The following is a 19832-nucleotide window of genomic DNA, read 5'->3' as shown; positions in this document are numbered from 1 at the left end:
TAATACATTTTGTGTCATGCTTTTCATTGCTCTTTGGGACAAATCCTTCACTACATAGCTGTGTCTGCTTGTCTCTGTGTGTGTGTGTGTGTGCGTGTGTGTGTGTGTGTGTGTGTGTCGTGTGTGTCTTTAGTTTGGAAGGTTTATGTTTTTTTATTCCAGGGGTTTTCTTTCCTTGTAACTATAACTTCAAAGGATAATTTAAAGGGATAAATTGGGAGTTCAAGATTTGCAAATACTAACTACTATATGTAAAATAAAGAACAAGTTTGTACTGTATAGCACAGGGTACTACATTCAATATTTTGTAATAATCTATAATGAAAAAGAATATGAAAACAAATATATGTATGCATATGTATGACTGAAACATTATGCTGCACACCAGGAATTGACACAGCATTGTCAAATGACTATACTTCAATAAAAATAATACAAATTAAAAAATAATAATAATAGATGCTGAAGAAGGTGTGGAGAAAAAGAAACCGTCCTACACTATTGGTAGGAATATAAACTGGTGCAGCCACTATGGAGGACAGTATGGAGGCTCCTTAAAAAACTAAAAATAGACTTACCATATGATCAAGTAATCCCACTCTTGGGTATATATCCAGAGAAAAGATACATGCACCCCAATATTTATAACAGTACTATTTATAATAGCCAAGACATGGAAGCAAACTAAATGCTCATCAATAGATGATTTGATAAAGAAGATGCAGGTTGTGTGTGCATGTGTATGTATGTATGCATATAATGGAATATTACTCAGCCATAAAAGGAATGAAATAATGCCATTTGCAGCAACATGGATGGACCTAGACTATTATACTAAGTAAGTCAGACAGAGAAAGACAGTATTACATGGTATCACTTATATGTGGAATCTAGTCAATGGCTTGTAGTAACCTACAATGGAAACAAATGTATATATATATATTTACATATAACTGAATCACTATGCTCTACACCAGAAACTAATACATTATAAATCAACTATACTTCAATTTTTAAAAAATGTTAAAAAAAAGAAATTACATAGGAATTCAGGTTTAAATCATAATGTGTATAGACATATCTTCAGTATCATTGATGACTGTTACAGTAATAAAACAATTATTAACTCTGTCTAATATATAAAGAATTTCTAGTGATGGTAGGGCAATTAAGATTAGGATAATGGAAGATGGCGGAGTGGCAGGACCACGAGCTCACCTCTCCTCGTGACTACAAGGAAACCACAACTGAATGCTGAACAACCATCGAAAAAAGACTGGAGCCTAGCAAAAAAGACCTTCTGCAACTGGAAACATAAAGAGGGAACCACAGCAGGATGGTGGGAGGGGCATGCTTGGGATATAACTGGGCCCCATACCCCTCAGGTGGGTGACCCACAAGCTGAAGATTTGTTAAGTCGCAGAGGCCCTCCCACAGGAGAGCGCTAAGCCCCACGTCAGCTCTAAGCTCGGGTCCCGGCACTGGGAAGAGAAGGAGACCCCAGGACATCTGGTTTTGAAGGCTGGGGGGCTTGGCTCTGGGAGCCTCACGGGACTGGGGCAAACTGAGTCTCCATTTGCTTGGGAAGCATACACGAAAACTCACGTGCACCAGGTCCAAGGGCAGAGGCAGTGATTTCATAGGAACCTGGGCCAGACCTTCCTGCTGGATTTGGAGTGTCTCCTGGGGATGTGGGGGACAGCTTCGGCTCGCCCAGGAGACATAAAAGCTGGTGGTGGACATTCCAGAGTGTTACTCTACATGAGCTTTCCTGGAGGCAGACATCTTGACTGGATCATTAGCACGAAGACCTAGCCTCACCCATCATCAGACTTCCTAAGCCACAAAGGCCTCTAGACACAGCCCTACCCGCCAGAGGTCCAGGACCAAGCTTCACCCAGCAGTGGGCAGGCACTGGCTCCTCCTGTCAGGAACCCTGCGTAAGCCTCTAGTCCAGCCTCATCCACCAGGGGCAGATACTAAAAATAAGAAAACAATAATCCCAAAGCCTGTGTAAGGAATCCACAAACACATAGAAAGATAGACGATATGAGGTGGCAAAGGAGTATCTTCCAGGCCAAGGCACAAGATAAAATCACAAAAGAAGAAATAAGTGATGAGGAGATAGGCAATTTATCTGAGAAAGAATTTAAAGTAATGATGGCCAAGATGTTCAGAGAACTCAAGAGGAGTATAGATGCAGAGAGCGAAGTTTTTAGCAAAGGGTTGGAAAATATAAAGAATATTCAGAGTTGAAGAATAAAATCACTGAAATGAACCATACAGTTGAAAGAACCAAGAATAGACTAAATGAGGCAGAGGAATAGATCAGTGAGCTAGAAGACAAATTAGTGGAAATCACTACTTCAGAACAGAAAAAAAGAAAAAAGAATGAAAAGAAATGAGGATAGTTTAAGGGAACTCTTGGACAACATGAAGCACACTAACATTCACATTATAGGGGTCCCAGAAAGAGATGAGAGAAAGGACCTGAGAAAATTTTTGGAGAGATAATCACTGAAAACTCCCCCAACTTGGGAAAGGAAACAGTCACCCAAGTCCAGGAAGCGCAGAGAGTACCACACAGAATCAACCCAAAGAGGAACACACCAAGGAACACAGTCATCAAATTGACAACAACTAAGAATAAAGAGAAAATATTAAGATTAGCAAGAGAAAAGCAACAAATAACATACAAGGGAGTTTCCATAAGGTTATCAGCTGATTTTTCAGCAGAAACTCTACAGGCCAGAAGGGAGTGGCACAATATATTTAAAGTGAGGAAAAGGGGGAAGTTACAACCAAGAAAACTCTATCCAGCAAGGCTCTTGTTCAGACTTGATGGAGAAATCAAAAGCTTCACAGATTAAACAAAAGCTAAAAGATTTCAGCACCACCAAACTAGCTTTACAACAAATGCTAAAAGACGTTCTCTAATTATCAAACCATAAGAAAAGAGAACAGAAAGAAGAAAGAGGGGAAAAAAAAAAAGAGACCTACAAAAGATTGCTTTGGCATTCGGGGTCTTTTGTGGTTCCTTATAAATTCTGGAATTGTTTGTTCTAGTTCTGTGAGGAATGTCATGAGTATTTTGATGGGGGTTGCATTGGATCTGTGGATTGCTCTGGGTAGTGTGGCCATTTTGACCTTGATCCTTGATTCTTCCAATCCAAGAGCACAAGAAATCTTTCCATTTCTTTGGGTCATTTTGGTTTTTGGAGTATAGGTAACCTCCTTGGTTAAGTTTATATTTATTTTGTTGTTTTTGATGTAATGGAAATATCTCTGCCAGTTATAAAATTCTGGTTTCTGAAGTGGAAAAAAAAAAGTGAATGAAGGGCCACAGTGGCAAAATATCCTTTTTTACGGGGAGTTGTATTTCATTACATAAGTATGTATTCTGCATCTTCATTATGTATTGAACTATTGATGTGCACTAAGGATGCTTCCATGTCTTGGCAATTATAAGTAATGTTCCTGTTAATAACAGGGTGTATGTATCTTTTTGAATTAATTCTTACTTTGTGCTTGGCTTTATTCCTTTGATAACTATGTAAGTTCAAAAAGCTAAAGCTCTAAACATTCTTAGAAACAAGGAACAGTACATGTATGTAAATTAAAAAATATATGTGCAGTTAAAAAAAAATCTATCAAGCCGTGAAAGACATGGAAGAAACTTAAAAGACATATTACCAAATGAAAGAAGCCAATGTGAAAAGGCTACAAACTGTACGATTCCAACCAAATGACATTCTGGAAAAGGCACAGCTACAGAAACAATAAAAAGATCGTAGTTTCCAGGGGTCTGGGGAGAGAGAGGGAGGGAGGAATGAACAGATGGAGCACAAGGGATTTTTAGCACAATGAAATTATTCTGTATGATACTGTAGTGGTGGCTACATGTCATTATGCATTTGTCAAAACCCACAGAATGTGCAGCATCAAGAGTGAACCCTGAAGTATACTATGGACTTTGGTTGATAATAACGTGCCCATATCAGTTTATCGATTGTACCAAATATGTCACACTGATGGGGGATGTTGAGGGTAGGGGAGTATGTAAGTGTGGGTGGGGAAGACTATATGTGAACTCTCTGTATCTTCTGCTCAATTCTGCTGTGAACCTGAAACTACTCTAAAAGAATAAAGTCTATTCAAAAAAAAAAAATTAGGATAATGGCTGGTAGAATAATTTAAACTGTTTTACTTCCTGTGCATCTAATGACCTTGTGTAAGTTAATTTAGTTGTTAACATTAATGAAGTAATGTAAAGGGCTAAGGAGCTAATCAGGAAAACAATTATTAATGCATGATCATAAGAGTGTGAAAGTTTGCATCTTGGACACCTAGCTGGAATGGAAATGCCATAGAGACGTAAAGGATTTGAACCTACGCTTTAACTTTGACAAAGCATGTAATTTTTACTAATACCTCACTTATTGAGGAAGACAAAGTGGTTACCATTTTGACTTGAAACCACTTGGAAGAGGTCTGATTACCTCTTTTCTTATTTTAAATTTCTGTAAGTAGGTCCTTCAAATGTATGATATGGTGGGGGGATATCCATGTAGTCATTTGAGATTAGTAGTTGTTAATTCTACTATTGATACCTCTCATTTCGATGCAAATGCCTCTCAAATTATAAAATTAACATTACTGCTGTGAATGAAATAAGTGAACCTATGGATGTATTGGTATTTCATGTTGTATATGGATCTGGATAATCAGAGTAATGTCATGGCATTTCTGAAAGGCCAAGAAAGTGTTATGGGAGAAAGTTATGTCAACACCTTCAAATACAACAGTGAACTGAATTTTTGCTCAGGTTAAGGGTATAGTCTAAAAATAATGAGAATCAGTGAACAAATCCTCCTATAATGGCAAATACTGCTCCCACTGATAAGACACAATGAAAATGTGCTGCTACATTACATGTATTGTGGAGAACATTGTGCAAGGATGAATTAAGGTGAACAATTCCTATCAGATATCCTACTGCAAATAAGACAATAAGACCTAAGGCTTATAGTATGGCTGGCGATCATTTAGTATCACCTCCATGGAGGGTTGTAAGTCAACTAAATATTTTTATTCCTGTAGAAATGACAGTAATTTTGGTAGGTGATTAAAAAACATGATCCTCCTGTGTCAACACCCATGCCTGCTGTCAATATATGATGAACTCATAAAATAAAGTCTAAAAAAAAAGGAAAAAAAAAGGATAACTTAATTATTTCTATGGATAGTATCTACTGACTTCCTATAATGAGCAATGACAATCTTAAGAAATTCATACTTCTGCCCAATTTTACTTAACATTATTTTACTTGGAATTTTCTTTTACATACATGTTTGTTTCTTGACTTATTTTTAATTGAAACTTTTTGATTTCTAGCTATAAAAGATAATCAGGATACCACCACTATCTTTTACCTTCTCTTCCCCTTCCTCTTCTAACTTGTTATTATGTTATTACTATACTGTTATTGTGTTACTATTACATAATAGCATTACATTCTTCATATGATACATATTTTGCTCTGTAACTATTTTGTCTTAGTCCTACAGTTGAATAAATTTGAACTTCACTGACAGTCTTTCTACCATTGTTTTGCCTTTTATCTCTTGACTGGATAGTTTTTCCTCTCCCAAGTTCTTCAGGTATTCTTAAAAATACGTATTTCTCAGAATCAAAAAAAAATTTATATGGTGCTTTATATATAATGGAATGACTTTCTTTTACATGAGTCCTTTGCGGACACCATTCAAGGTCTTTGAGCCCTGGATGTTACTATGGAAAAGTTGGAAGGCAGGCTGACTTTTGCTCCCCTTCTAGGTAAATTGATCTTTCTGTCTGGATGTCCAAATGTTTCTTACTATTTAAGTACAGCAATTTTGGAGCTATGTACGGCTAATGATTCTTCTAGGCCATATATTCCTGAGACCCATTTTGCCCTTTTGATTTGTAGATTCAAGTTTTGTTTTTTGTTTTGTTTTTTTTTCCGTTTCATGGTTTTGGTTCTTTGGGACACAAATTATGAATGCTTGCTGCTCTCTTCCTCAGCAGTCACTTCTCTCTAACATTTTAACTTTACTAATTTTATTTCATTTTGTTTACTTTCATCAGTCCCATCCAATGTTTCCCTTTCTGTGCTTTCTATAGATTCCAGTCTCCCGTGTGTTGCTTCCAACACAGTCATGATTTCTATTATGGCTATATCTTTAAATTCTACTTCTTGACAAAGTTCTGCCAGCCTATGTTTCATTTCTTTTTGCTATCTTCCTACATCTCTTTGAAGATGGAATATACCTTCTTATGTTCCTGCCCTGAATTCATCTTCTACAGTGGCAAATGCTTTATGTTTGTTTTTAATGTGACATATTTGACCACAATCTTCACGTCTCTGCTGTGAAAGTTTTCTGGTGGCTGTTCTTCACCTACTATTTGTTCTTGTTTTTCTCTTCCCTTTTTTCTTGTTTCACTGTAAATATCCTGTGCTAGTTCCTTTCTGATTATTAGTCATTTCAGAATGTGGGAAGTTCTTCTCAAATCAGCTACTTGTAGGAAGTTCAAGTGGGAGAGAAGCCTGGGCCATCACTCAGGCCAACAAGAATTTTTCTTGTGATACAGGGTGGATTACAAGAGTGAGCTCTTTAGTCTTTTCCTCATTTCAGTCAACAGATCAGCAGTTTCAGGGCTGTTGAAAATGTAAGTTTTCTCTCTTTATCCTGGTCTTCTTAAACTTATTTTTATAGAAACCGTTTGTGTCTGTGATTACTCCTTTTAACCTGCCTACCTTGTTTCTTTTTTATACCAAAGTGTATCCTTCTGTCATTACTCCTCACATCTAGTCCCGTGGCCCCACACAGGGGACCATCACCCTCGTGATATGCCAGTAACTTTGGAGAACTAAACTTTGGCAGCTTTATCTAAAATCTGCAGCTTTGAGAGTCCTCTGTCAGCATCTTTCTAAACTCCTTGGAGTTTCACTGGATTTGGCAGCCCTTCCTCATATATCGTGGTTCCAGATTACAGACCTCTCTTGAGTTTCATCAAAGAAGGAATTTGACTGTTTTTCATTTTCCTTAAGTGCTCTGAGGTATTTCTAAAAAAAGAACTGACATCTTTACACTGCCACTTTAAAATGAGAAGTTAAGTAAGAAATTTTAGGGATGTAACAACACAATTAGAAACAATCTACCCAAAACTGGGGAGTATGGAAATAGTGAAATGACCAAGGGTATAAAAATGTCAAAAATATTAAATTATATAACTATGATTATTTACATAATTGCAAATGTCTGTAAAAATATATAATTGTATATGGAAAAAGCATATGATGATTATAAAAACTATATTGGGGTCATAAATAAGTAAAATATATATACACACACAGGACGAAGAATGGAAGGGAAAAATGAAAATTATTTTTTGTTAAGCGTAATGAATTCATTAACAAATTTGTTGCTGTTATCATGGTATAGTTTATGCAATAAAAAACACAATACATGTTCAAAAAACAAAAATAACCCAAACCATATAGATATTTACTCCAGCATCTACTAAACACAAATCATTAAAAATGCAATGATTACAAGCTTGCTCCCTTCATGACTACAACAAAACCACAACTGACTGATAAACAACCATCGAAAAACACGACTGGAACCTAGCAAAAAAGATCTTCTGCAACTGGAAACAAACAAGGAACCACAGCAGGATGGCAGGAGGGGCGTGCTCGCTATATAATCAGGCCCCCTACCCCGCCGGGGTAGGCGACCCACAAGCCGAACAATAATTAAGTCGCAGAGCCCCTCCCACAGAAGTGAGAGTTGTGAGCCCCACATCAGGCTCCCCAGCCTGGGGTTCCAGCACTGGGAGGAGGAGCCCCTAGAACATCTGGTTTTGAAGGCCAGCAGGGCTTAATTCCAGGAGCCCCATGGGACTGGGGGAAACAGAGACTTCACTCTCTTAGGAGATGCACAGGGAATCTTGCGAGCGCCAGGTCCACGGGCAGAGGCGCTGATTTCTTAGGAACCTGGGCCAGAACTGCCTGGTGGTTTTGGCAGGTGTCCTGAGGAGGTAGGGGGCTCACCCTGGGGACATAAAAGCTGGTGATGGACATTTGGGGAGTGTTTATCTACATGAGCTTTCCTGGAGGCTGACATCTTGCTTGGGTCATGAGCACCAAGACCTAGGCTTTAAATGTAAAACCAGACACTATAAAACTCCTAGAGGAAAACACAGGCAGAACACCCTTTGACATAAATCACAGCAGTATTTTTTTTTGAACCAGTTCCTACAGTAATGGAAATAAAAGCAAAAATAAACAAATGGGACCTAATTAAACTTAAGAGCTTTTGCAAAGCTAAGGATACAATAACAAAATGAAAAGACAACCTACAGAATGGGAGAAAATATTTGCAAATGGGGGAATTAGTCCAGTAGGGACTAATTTCCAAAATATACAAATGGCTCAGACACCTTCATATAAAAAAAAAAGCAATCCAATCAAAAAATGGGAAGAAGACCTAAACAGACATCTCTCCAAAGAAGACATCCAGATGGCCAACAAGCATGTGAAAAGATGCTCAGCATCACTAATTCTTAGACAAATGCAAATCAAAACCACAATGAGGTATCACCTCACACCAATGAGAATAGCCATCACTAAGAAGTCCAGAAGTCATAAAAGCTGGAGACAGTGTGGAGTAAAAAAACGAACTCTCCTACACTGTTAGTGGGAATGTAAACTGGTGCAGCCACTATGGAGGACAGTATGGAGGCTTCTTAAAAAACTAAAAAATAAAGTTACCATATGATCCAGCAATCCCACTCCTGGGCATACATTCGAAGAAAAATATAATTTGAAAAGACACATGCACCCCAATGTTCACAGCAGCACTATTTACAATAGCCAAAACATGGAAACAATCTAAATGTCCACTGACAGATGACTGGATAAAGAAGACGTGGAGTGTGTATACATATATATGTGTATATACGCACATATATACAATGGAATACTACTCAGCCATAAAAAAGAATAAAATAATGCCATTTGCAGCAACATGGATGGACCTGGAGATGGTCATTCTAAGTGAAGTAAGCCAGAAAGAGAAAGAAAAATGCCATATCACTTATATGTAGAATCTAAAAAAAAAAAGACACAAACTTATTTATAAAACAGACACAGACTCACGGACATATAGAACAGAATTATAGTTACTAGAGGATAAAGGGAGTGGGAAGGGATAAATTGGGAGTTTGAAATTTACACCTCTTGAGGAGTGATGGAAATGTCAGGTATCTTATTGTGATGGTGGTTTCATAGATGTATACAACTATCAAAATTTATCAAATTGTACATCTGAAATATGTGTAGTTTACTGTATAGAATTTATACCACAATAAAATTGTTTTTTAAAAAATGCAGTGATTGGCTCCCACTTGCCAGTACTAACTATATCCTATCCCTGAAGGCAAGCTCCAAAGGCTGCAACCTTCTGCTCCAGTTCCAACCCAGATCCTATTAGCAGCCAGTTGTCTCCCTATGTCCCCATCTCCCCTGCCTGCAACACTCCGTCACCCCTAGAGGTTAACTCTACTCCAATACACCACTGCCTGCTTAGCACTGATGGTGTGCCAGCCACTGTAAGGGGAGTATAGCAAGCAAGAGCATGGGCTATAAGCCTCCTTCTTTGTTTTGTTTAGAATAAAGAGCAGCAAAAAAGCAGGCTGCACTGAAAGGACAAGTTAGAGTTTAAGTGTCTGGGCTTCAGAAACAGCCAGATTAAATAAAATAGGTGTAAAATCCACCTAAAACAGTGCAAAGCACAAAGGAGACATTCAATAAATGTCTTATTTAGACATTTAAATGATAAAGACATTATTTTAAAAAATCTCTTATACTTTCAGTTTCCCAGCAAGGGAAATACAACACAATAGGAAAATAACTTTTTAATTAAAAAAAAAAACAGTGCTAGGAGAGGATACTACACATTTTCTGTGAACATTTAAAGCAACATCTTCTCCTCTTCAACTGTCAAGTTTCTCTGTGCCAGGCTTCCTACATATCAAATATCAAACACTAACATTGCTATTAACATTTAAAAAATTATTCTGAATGTACAAACTGAATGTATGACTTGTCTATTTCATTAGCAATATTTTCACTCTGAATAATTACCACTAATTCAAAATACTCAAAAGATCAAAAAGTATTTTCATAAAAAACTAGCTTAGCAATTTTGATAAGTTATAACCCACAAATAAAAAAGGAAAACAGATTTATACTTCTCAAAAATTCCCATAATCCCCCACTATGAAAATGATGTAAAGGAGTAAATTTATGAAGGCGTATAAACTCTGAAAATGAGCTTTTCCTTTGGCTAATTATTATCTTTGATCAGTAATGGGTATAATTTTCGTAAGTTAATGCACAGAAAATATACACAATTTAAAATTAAAGTTCAATTTAAGTAAAATTTAAAAAAAATTTTTATGATTCCATTTGTTTTTAATTTTAGGGGAGATAATTGTATTTATTTGTTTAGTTATTTTTGATGGAGGTCGTGGGAACCGAACCCAGGACCTCATGCATGCTAAGCATGTGCTCTACCACTGAGCTACACTCTCCCACACGTAAAATTTAAAATTTAGTTCCTCTTTTGCACTAGTCACATTTCCAGTGTTCAAAAGCTACATTTGGTTGGCAGCTACTGTACAGTGCAGATACAGATCATCTCCCTCAGTGCAGAGTTCTGTTGAGCACCACTGGGTCTAGATAATTCTAAGACGAAAAATAAACAAAACACCTATCATTTGGTTTGAGAAATGGTCATAACACCTGAGATTCCTCTTGTGACACGGGCTTTGGCGGGGATGTGGGGAAGTCTGTGTTATGAGCTATTGCTTGGATAGAGAGAAAAATGCATTAAGATTCTGAGCTCAATTTTACGTTTCTGGGGATGGGGGTGGTGGGGAGAAATCTGTTAAGAGGATGTGCCTGTTTTATAGCTTCTCCCAGAGGGTACATGACAGAATCTCGTCCACAGTCTTTCTTTTCTCACCCCGAATACTCCTCAGACAATCTTGCCCACACAGCTACAAGCTGGTAATATGAAAATGTCCATTTCTAACACAGATGGAACTCCTGCCTTCAGATCCATAAATCCAGCTTCCTTTACTCCACGTCTTTACTGGGACTATTTTGAAAGTGACTCACAGTGTATCCAAACCTGAACTCATCATTTCTTGCACTGCTCCCTGTATAATAATTTGGCTGGCCTTTGTCCCCAGTTCCTGGGAGGTAGCCAATAAATTCTTGAATTTCCCAAGTGCTAAGAGTATCTTTGTTATTCATGGTGGGTTCCTTGGTCCACATCTGACAGTCTGCACTAACAGGTGACTCAGGGTAGGCTCCTAGATCATTTTTTCCTAAGGAGATGACTCGGGATGGGAACTGGCCAAGCCAGAGAGATCCACCATTTAATTAGAGGTCTGGGGCTTTGAGCTAATAGAAAACAGCCCAACCTCTGGGTAGTCAGGGGGGCTGGAGACTGAGTTCAACCTTGTGGCCAAAGATTTAATCAATCACGCATAAATAATAAAACCCCAATAGCAACTCTTGACAGCAGATCTCAGGTAAGCGGCCCCGCTTGGCGATACTCTACACACTGTCACACACTGATGTGCCAGGGAGGTAGGGCATCCTGACTCTACGGGGAAAGGAAAATGCACACTTGGAATCTGGGACTGTCTCAGATTTTGACCAGTGTGTAACTAATTATACGTATAGGGCTTTCCTGAATTCTGAGTCATTTTACTGAATTTATAACCAGTTCTTCAGGAATGAGGGTAGCCTGAGGACCCTCAAAGTTGTGACTGGAGTCTGAAGTTTTGGGGAGGACTGTGCCTTTAACCTATAAAGTCTGGCTTCACCCTGGGTAGCTGCTGTCAGCAGTCACTGCACCCTCCAGATCTGCTCCTCGTGCAGGGTTCACAATCCCAGCAAATGGAGATCCAGCCATCTGTCCTTCCGCAGACGGGAGAAAGAGGGTCACTGTTGGTGATTCTTCCTCCTCAACCGCACTCCACACAAACGGTGAATCAATACATCCTTCCAACTCTCTCTCTGTCCACTTCTCTCCAACTCCTGTCCAGCCTACAAAGCCCTGCATGACCTGGTCTTTTCCTCTCTTCTACCATTTTCCTCGTTGCTCATAAAATTCTGGCCATACGTGCCTTCTCTCTGATACCTGACCTGACAAATTTATTCCTACCTTAGAGCCTCTTCGCTGTTCCCTCTGCTTACAATGTCCTCACAGAGCTTAGCTAGGCTGGTCCCTTCTCATCATTTAGGTCTTCTCCTATGTCTTATCCTCAAAGCAGCCTGCCAATAACTGCCTCCTCATCCTGTTTGCTTTTCACTGCAGTACTATTTCTTGGTTTCTGACTTATTTCTCCTCATCAGAATTAAGTTCCACATCTTAGTCAAATGCTGTATTCCCAGGGCCTAGATCAGTGTCTGGCACACAGAAAAATCTTCTCTTTTCTTTTTTTTTTTAAACTTAGTATCTTAATTAGATATTCAGATATTACTGAATCCACTGAATAGGACTTACAGTTTTACCCTCCTCAAACCCATTCCCTATGCTGTAGCCCGAGTCAACTTTCTAAAACACCAACGTGACACCAATGCCTCCTTAAAAAATGGGGCTCACTGCTATGTTCAGAGGAAGCTCTTTCTCTGAGACACAAAAGATAAGCCTCTTCATGATCTGGCTTCTGTTCAGCATCCCCAGCCCTGCCCCTCTCCCCATCCATTCTCCAGCCAGGCTGAACTACTGCCAAATACCTTGAACATTCCAGGCTCTCTTGCCTCTTGAATTTCCTGTATGTGTCCCTTCCTTATGACACCCATCTTTCCTCCCCAGTTTACCTGGTTAACCTTTATTCATCCTTCAAATCTTCTTAACACATCCTCCCTTAGTAAACCTGCCCTGATCTTCCAAAATCATGTTAGCTACCCCTCCTATGTGCTCCCAAAATCACGTTAGCCACCTCTCCTATGCACTCCCACATGACTCCACCTCACCCCTCCACAGCACTGACTCTGGATGTGCTGTAACTGTCTGCCTACTCGCCTGTATCCTTCTCAAGAACGTAAGCTCCTTGAGAGCAGAAGCCTTGATCCATTTGGTGGTATTACTACCACTGAGCACAGTGCCTGCTGTCATACTATAGGAGCTTAACACATTTGTACTAGATTAATTTATATACTGGAAAATCTACTGACCAATTCAGAAGTCTCTGTTACTCCTTCCATGTTCCCAATAGTGTTGAAGCCAATGTGACCCACAGAAAAGGTCACAGTATAATGACTTCCTTAACCCGGTGAGAGTAAAGAGAGAAAAGTCAGGAATGCTCAGGTTTCTTGATGATGGGGTGTATCTATTTAAGGGTGCTAGCAGGGCTACCTATTAGCTTTAAAGAACTAAACTTACGGTTTAAAATTATGTCATCTCTTTCACCATGTCTCTTTGCTACATAGTTACTAGCGTTTAATTTTTGCTATATGCCCACAAAACGGAAATTCCAGACTTTATTCAAAATACTTGTGTTAATGAAGAAGTATTAAGTATCCTAATTTCAGGGGATCTGTTTATAGGTACTCCATTTTAAAGAGACATAGGTAAGTAAAATTTCTCTTGAAAAGAAAAACTGGCAACTGTCACTAAAGGATAAGAATTATTGTTCTTTGGTACCATGATAATTCGTATAAAGATAGATACACAGATACATTCTGTAACAGTATCAATGTTGTGTCAATTTTTTTTTTTACATTCTGTAACTACAGAGTAATATAAGAGATTTTAAAAATAAACATAATAGAAATTATTCATAAACATAAAGTCTGTCATTCAAAGCAGTCTGCTTTGAAGACTCATTCCAAAAATGAAACCAAAGCTCAAAACATTTTGAAAAACTCTCTTTGGGGGCTGTCTTTAGATTCTGCACAGATTTTTTGGAATATTCTCATAGATGATCAATCTTTGCCTGTGAAAGTGAATCTTACCTTTGTAAGCAACTAGACATTAGAAGCCATGGTGGGAAATTAGGTCAAAGATCATGATTTGGGGTAGGGGGTTATTCAGTGGTAGAGTGCATGCCTAGCATGCATGAGGTCCTGGGTTCAATCCCCAGTACCGCCATTAAAAATAAATAAATAAACAAAAACCTAACCTTCCCACCCACATCCCTTCTCCGCAAAATAAAGATCATGACATTTCTGGATCAAAAGCAAGGTATATTTGAATGAAAAGCACTGACAAGGTGTAAGTTTCCTTCTAAGTGATATACCTGTTCTGAACACAATGCAAATTAAAGGACACCTAGAAACGCTGAGAGAGAGAGGAGAAAGACAAGGAAACTGGTGCCTCTTGAGACTCTGATCAAAGTTATGGCTTCCCCTCAATCATTCGCATTCCCTACTAGGAAGGTACACCACATCAAGGTCATCTGTGGAGCCAGATTAAGACTCCATGGTTTAGAGCAGTGGCTTTTGGCTCTCCTATTTTTTTTTTTTTTGCCCCCCACTGTATCCAACAGAAAAAAATGTATACTATGCTATGACCCAGTTTGTACATACATACATATAATTAAAATAAAAGTTTCATAAATAATTCTCAACCATACCATATGTAAAAGTATTTTCTTATATTTTATTTCACTAAGAAAAATGTTACTCATGGCCTACTACAACAATTTCACAATCCACAGCTTTAAAAATACTCGCTTAGAGTAACTGATGCATAATTGGAATAAGTTAATGAAAATGGGAAAACTCACTTGATTATAAAATTTCTGATGTTATTTTAAACTAGCAAACAAAAAGTCATTTTACCCTTTAGCCAAAGCTTTTAAGAGACTAGATTCTTTTTGGCAAAATGGAACTGCCTTATTCATCTAAATGGCTAACTGTTAGAGACACTGATGAGTAAATCATACAATGTTCATACCTTAATATTAGAAAACCATAAATCATTCTCATGTAAAGTGGCCAGGTAGACAGATGTAAGAAGTCCAATGCAAAGGGCAACAGTTCCACCAATTGTAAAAGACAGAATCTTCCATAATCTTCCACTGGTACAACCTTTTAGAAAAATAAACAGATAAAAAACTAAGTCGGTAAAGGATTTAACAGTTCTATTTCAGACTGCCAAGCATGCTACGCTCCAGCTGCCTGTCACTGGTGAAGCCTTCCCCATCTCCAGGAGAGTGAGAGGCTGCCTTCCATGATTCCACAGACCCTTCTATACTTTTCATACTCTTATTACAGTTTTTATCCCATTGTATCTAACTGTTCATTTGTCCATTTTGCCAACTAGAGAATGGGAACTTCTTGATGACAAGTATACTGTCTTAATCATTCTTAACACCTATGGCCTATGTTTGGCCACATTTAACTACTAAGTTTCTTAAATGGAGGAATAAATGGGTTACAGATCTAAAATAAAAACAATCTTTGAGATGGTCTACTTACAATGAGTGGTTTATTCATTAAAAGCTACACCCAAACCTGATTACTTAAAATTTTAAAGCCCAGAGGAAAAAAATCCATCACACTGAAGTTCAAGGATGTATAAACTAGGAAAAATATTTATAGCACATATACACAGGGCTAAGTATCCTTAATATAGGATACTTTCAAGATAAGGAAGAAAAACACAATGAATATTCCAGTAGGAAATTAAGGACATGAACAGGCAAGGCACAAAAGAAAAGAAAAGCCAATAAACTTAACAGATAAAAAAAGTTAGTACTAAAGAAATGCAAATCAAAATGAAGAGCTGTAACTTTTATAATACTGGCCAATTTGATAGCTTAAAATGCTTAGTATTCTGCTTTGGAAAGGATACAAAAAAACAGACACTTTTTCAAACACTGCTGGTGTTGGAATAAATTGATACCTCTCTGGAATGCAACATGGTAATAGGAAGTAAAAGCCATCAAATGAGCACCCTATTTGACTAGTAATTCTAAATCTAGGCATAAACCCCGACGAAATAATTAAAGTTTTAAGCATACATTTGGCCACAGGATATTTATCGCAGTTCAGTTTGTACAGATAAAAGGTTAAAAAAAAATCTAAATATTAAGCAGGAAATTAAATTATGCTATTAGTCACATAATGACTATACATTGACAGTATTTTAAAAATACATTGACATGATATGTTTGTAACACACAGAAATACAGCAAGTTACACAGCAGAACGTAGGATTACAATTTTGTAAAACCACATCTGAATGCTTGTAGGCATACAGGTGCAGAGAACATTCAGACAGCAAGATAAAGTGTCATCGGTGGCAATCTAAGGATGAGTAGGTTTGTGGGAATATTTTTTCCTTCTCTTTTGCTTTTCTTTAGTTTTCATTTTCTGACATGAATAAATACTGCTTCGGTAAAATGAATAGTCCTCAGAGTTTTACTTTTTAATTTAAAAGGACAAACTTGAATTTGCATTTGTATTTCTAATAAAGTTTTCAGAAAGTACTCTGTATTGTCCCAAATTGCTAACAGCTGAGTTGGATGGCATGCCTTCTCAATATAGATTACTTTTATTTTATAAAGCTGTTACCGGAAATTACTTCACTAGCTCTAGCTGCAACTGACCTAAATTCTGTCAGATATCCAAAATGGCTGATGGACACGGAATTTTTTATGCTTACTTTTAAAAATCCTTACTATGCTTAGTCTAAGAGAGCAACTAGGGAGGCAAGAAGTTGGTAATTAATGCCATCTTACGTACAGCTTAGCAAGTCTTCAACATTATCAAAGAATTAAACAATTTACCAAATTCTGACCACTTTCCCCACCCCCCAAAAGAAGCAAAGGAGAAAATTTCAGGAATTTACCTGAAAATAAAGAATTTTTTTAAAGTCTGATTCACCTTTCAATACTTTAATGAAATGAGAAACTCACCCAAGGTAAGGTCATCTAGTTGTGACCAGCATACTCAAACCAGAAAAATTTGAACTAGACTAAAATCTGAACAATGGGAAAAAGTATCACTCTATAGAGAGTCAAAGGATCAGACTGGTGTAACCATACTGAACAGCCAGCTGAGAAACAAAGGGTTCTAATCAGAGGTCTTTTCATCTTTTATCTAATTGTAACTGTAAAACCAGTATTACCTAATTACAATCAAATCACCTGTAAAACTAAAGTATCAGGGTAGCAGAACAAGTTTCTTCAACTACCATGTCTCACTAAATTTTCATCCTATTGGAGAGTAATTATTTTCATATGTACACACACACATACACAAAGCAACCCCAAATGCTGTTTTAACTTAAATCACCTACTAGATGGCAATTTATTTTCCAACTTCACATTTTCTTCTTGTACCGCATAATCCTCGGAAACTTCTGTGGTTTTTATTCCTTTTCTTTGCCTGATGGATATCATGGTGTCAAAGACTTACACGCATTGTTCTTCCAAGCACTCCTACGAACAACACAGAGGTAAACCACCATCCATCCATATGTCAGTATCCTCTCTCCCCAAATACACCCTGTGCTCATTTGACTTTACCTTAGTTTCTTCCCTTGCTTAGCATACCCTCCCATTTTCCCACTCAAATTTTAACCAGCCTTCAAAGCTAATCTTAAGACACAACACAAATATTTCTTTAACACAACCCCATTTATGAAGTGCCTGTTCTAAGGCAGGCGTTGCCAAGAGTTAGGAATACAGGTGAGCATCACAGACAAGCCTCTGCCCTTCTTCCAGGAAGCCTCCTTCTGATGCACCAACCCCTGCTTATCTTTCCCCTTTCTGAGCCATGTTACCATGCAATTTGTCACACAGTTATGTAGTTTCATATTATTTTATAAAGTATCCTACCATGGGAAAGGTACTCAGAAGTAAATTTCTTGATTGTTGATAGACCGATTTTGAAGAACTGAAATACTGTCTGGTCTCAGGAATTTTGATACCAGTGTTCTTTAAATCAATTCACATTGGAAGCTTTAGGAATATGCCTCAGTGGTGATGGCAGCGGGGGTGTGCCAATCAGGGCAGCTGCTATGCCAGGGAGCAACAGTGGGAGTGACTGCAGGGAGAAGGAGCCTGGTTTGGAAGCAGCAAGTGGGAGGCGGGGGAGTGGTGGCAGTGAGTAAGCTGGTTACAGTCCCCCGGAACATCTTGCGTCACTCCTCCCAAGAACGAACAGCGTTTTATTAATTATTTATTAAATATGACCAGTTGCCAGACGATTCCTTGGGCAGTTTATTAATTCCGAAAAGTAAACAAGTTGCTCTAGTGAAAAGAACAAACCAATCAACATTATTCAATTTATTCATTTATGCATGAATGCATGCATACAAAAAAAATGTGAGAAGCAAAACAGACTTCGGTGCAAGCACTGAAAATGGAGACTCTGGAGCAACAAGGGGGAAAAGGAGTGTCGGCAAACTCGTACTGCCAGAGATGGGCTTACCCCAAATTACCTTATCCTAGAGTCATGCCCTTTCTAAGGACTCTGAGCGGAGCTGTAAAATCCCACAAATGATACACCGTACCACGTTAAAACAGAAGGGCAACTAATATTGAAGCGCCACCTCTGTATGATAATTGCATGAACCCACGAAACAAAAGTTTCCCCATCAAATTACAAGGAATGCCATTTTAAAAAACGTCTGAAAAGGGACATGAGAGTGGTGCTTTTCTTCTCTATTGCTTAGAAGGACTGGCACGTACTGGGCATCCCGGGGAGCTGCAGGACGTGTTACTCAGCTTACCTGCGCACCCCAGCCCTACAGCACCGGGGGCCCCCGCCAGACTCCGAGGCCAGAGAAGTTCGGTAACTCGCTCCAGCTCACCCAGGAAGTCGCGTGGCCGCGGAGGCTGGAGACCCTCAGGCCCTCCCTCCGCCCGAGCGTCCAAGAGCGGAGAAGTCACCCGAGAAGGTGCCCCGCCCTCGGCAAACTTGCTCCCTCCTGAGTTGTTTTGCTCGGCCCCCCATCTCGGGAGGTTAATAGGGCGCCACGTTCCACACCAGGCGCCCCAAGACGCCGCGAAGGCCGGGGCCGCGCCCCCCGACTGCGCCACGCGGCGGGGCGGCTAGCGGGCTCTCGGTCTTCGCAGCGGATTCGGCCGAACGCCGCTAGGCGAGGGCGCAGCGCCGCCCACCCGCCGGACATTCCCGGGCCGCGCCGAAGCCTCGCGCCCGCGCGTCCGCTCGCGCCACCCGCGGCCCGACACGCACCACAGACCTGCGGCCTCAGCCGTCCTCACGCGCAGCTCGGGGCCGAGAAGGAGGGAGGCCGGGCGGGGGCGCCGAGGGCCGAGGGGGCGGGGCCGCGTCACGGCCCGCAGGGCGTCGCGGGGACAGCCCGGACCCGGCGGCGACTGCAGCGGAGCTTTGTGTGGCACCGTGGAAATGAGGAACTGGGGTCGTCAGCCGCCCCGGAGAGGGGGCGCGCCCGGGAGGCCGGGCCGCTGCGGCCGCGCCCATAGGTCCCGGGAGCCGTCCGTCAGCGGAGACCCCCGCCCCCTCCCAGGTTGCCCCGCCCTGTCTCGTGCGGCGCCGGCCGGAAGGAAGCGGCGCACTTCCGCTCGCTGGGCCGGCCAGTCCCAGGTAGCTGAGTACCCTTTCGTCCACCTGCGTCCTGCTGCTCCGCGGACCCTGCGGGGGCCGAGGCCACCTTCGCCCACGCAGACGCCCGCCACTCCCAGGCCAGAGCAAGAAGCGCGGCGCAGGGCCAGAGCGCCCCTCTGCGGGGAAGGGTGGCCTGAGGTCAGACCGCGGGAGCCGCGGCAC

The 19832-nt window shown here is 40.0% G+C and overlaps 1 protein-coding gene across 7 annotated transcripts in view; it reads right to left on the bottom strand.

Annotated features, from left to right (window-relative positions):
- DPY19L3 (dpy-19 like C-mannosyltransferase 3) overlaps positions 1–19466 on the bottom strand; it is a 75455-nt gene extending 55989 nt beyond the window's left edge. For 2 of the 7 annotated variants that reach the window (XM_031458554.2, XM_031458557.2), the window contains exons 1-3: positions 19285–19466; positions 17374–17515; positions 15025–15158 (exon numbers count right to left, since the gene is read on the bottom strand). In XM_031458554.2, coding sequence (XP_031314414.1) covers positions 15025–15158; positions 17374–17476 — 237 coding nt within the window. In that variant the 5' untranslated portion in view covers positions 17477–17515; positions 19285–19466. Of the gene's footprint in view, positions 1–15024; positions 15159–17369; positions 17516–17914; positions 18747–18810; positions 19124–19277 lie in introns of those variants that run through there. The other 5 variants (XM_031458558.2, XM_064489208.1, XM_031458555.2 and 2 more) reach the window with 4 other exon arrangements.
- Positions 19467–19832: the final 366 nt, after the last annotated feature.

The sequence above is a fragment of the Camelus dromedarius genome, chromosome 9, assembly GCF_036321535.1.
Source record: "Camelus dromedarius isolate mCamDro1 chromosome 9, mCamDro1.pat, whole genome shotgun sequence".
Taxonomy (NCBI): domain Eukaryota; kingdom Metazoa; phylum Chordata; class Mammalia; order Artiodactyla; family Camelidae; genus Camelus; species Camelus dromedarius.
Note: the sequence above shows the minus strand (reverse complement) of the source record. Positions and strands in the feature narration are given on the sequence as shown.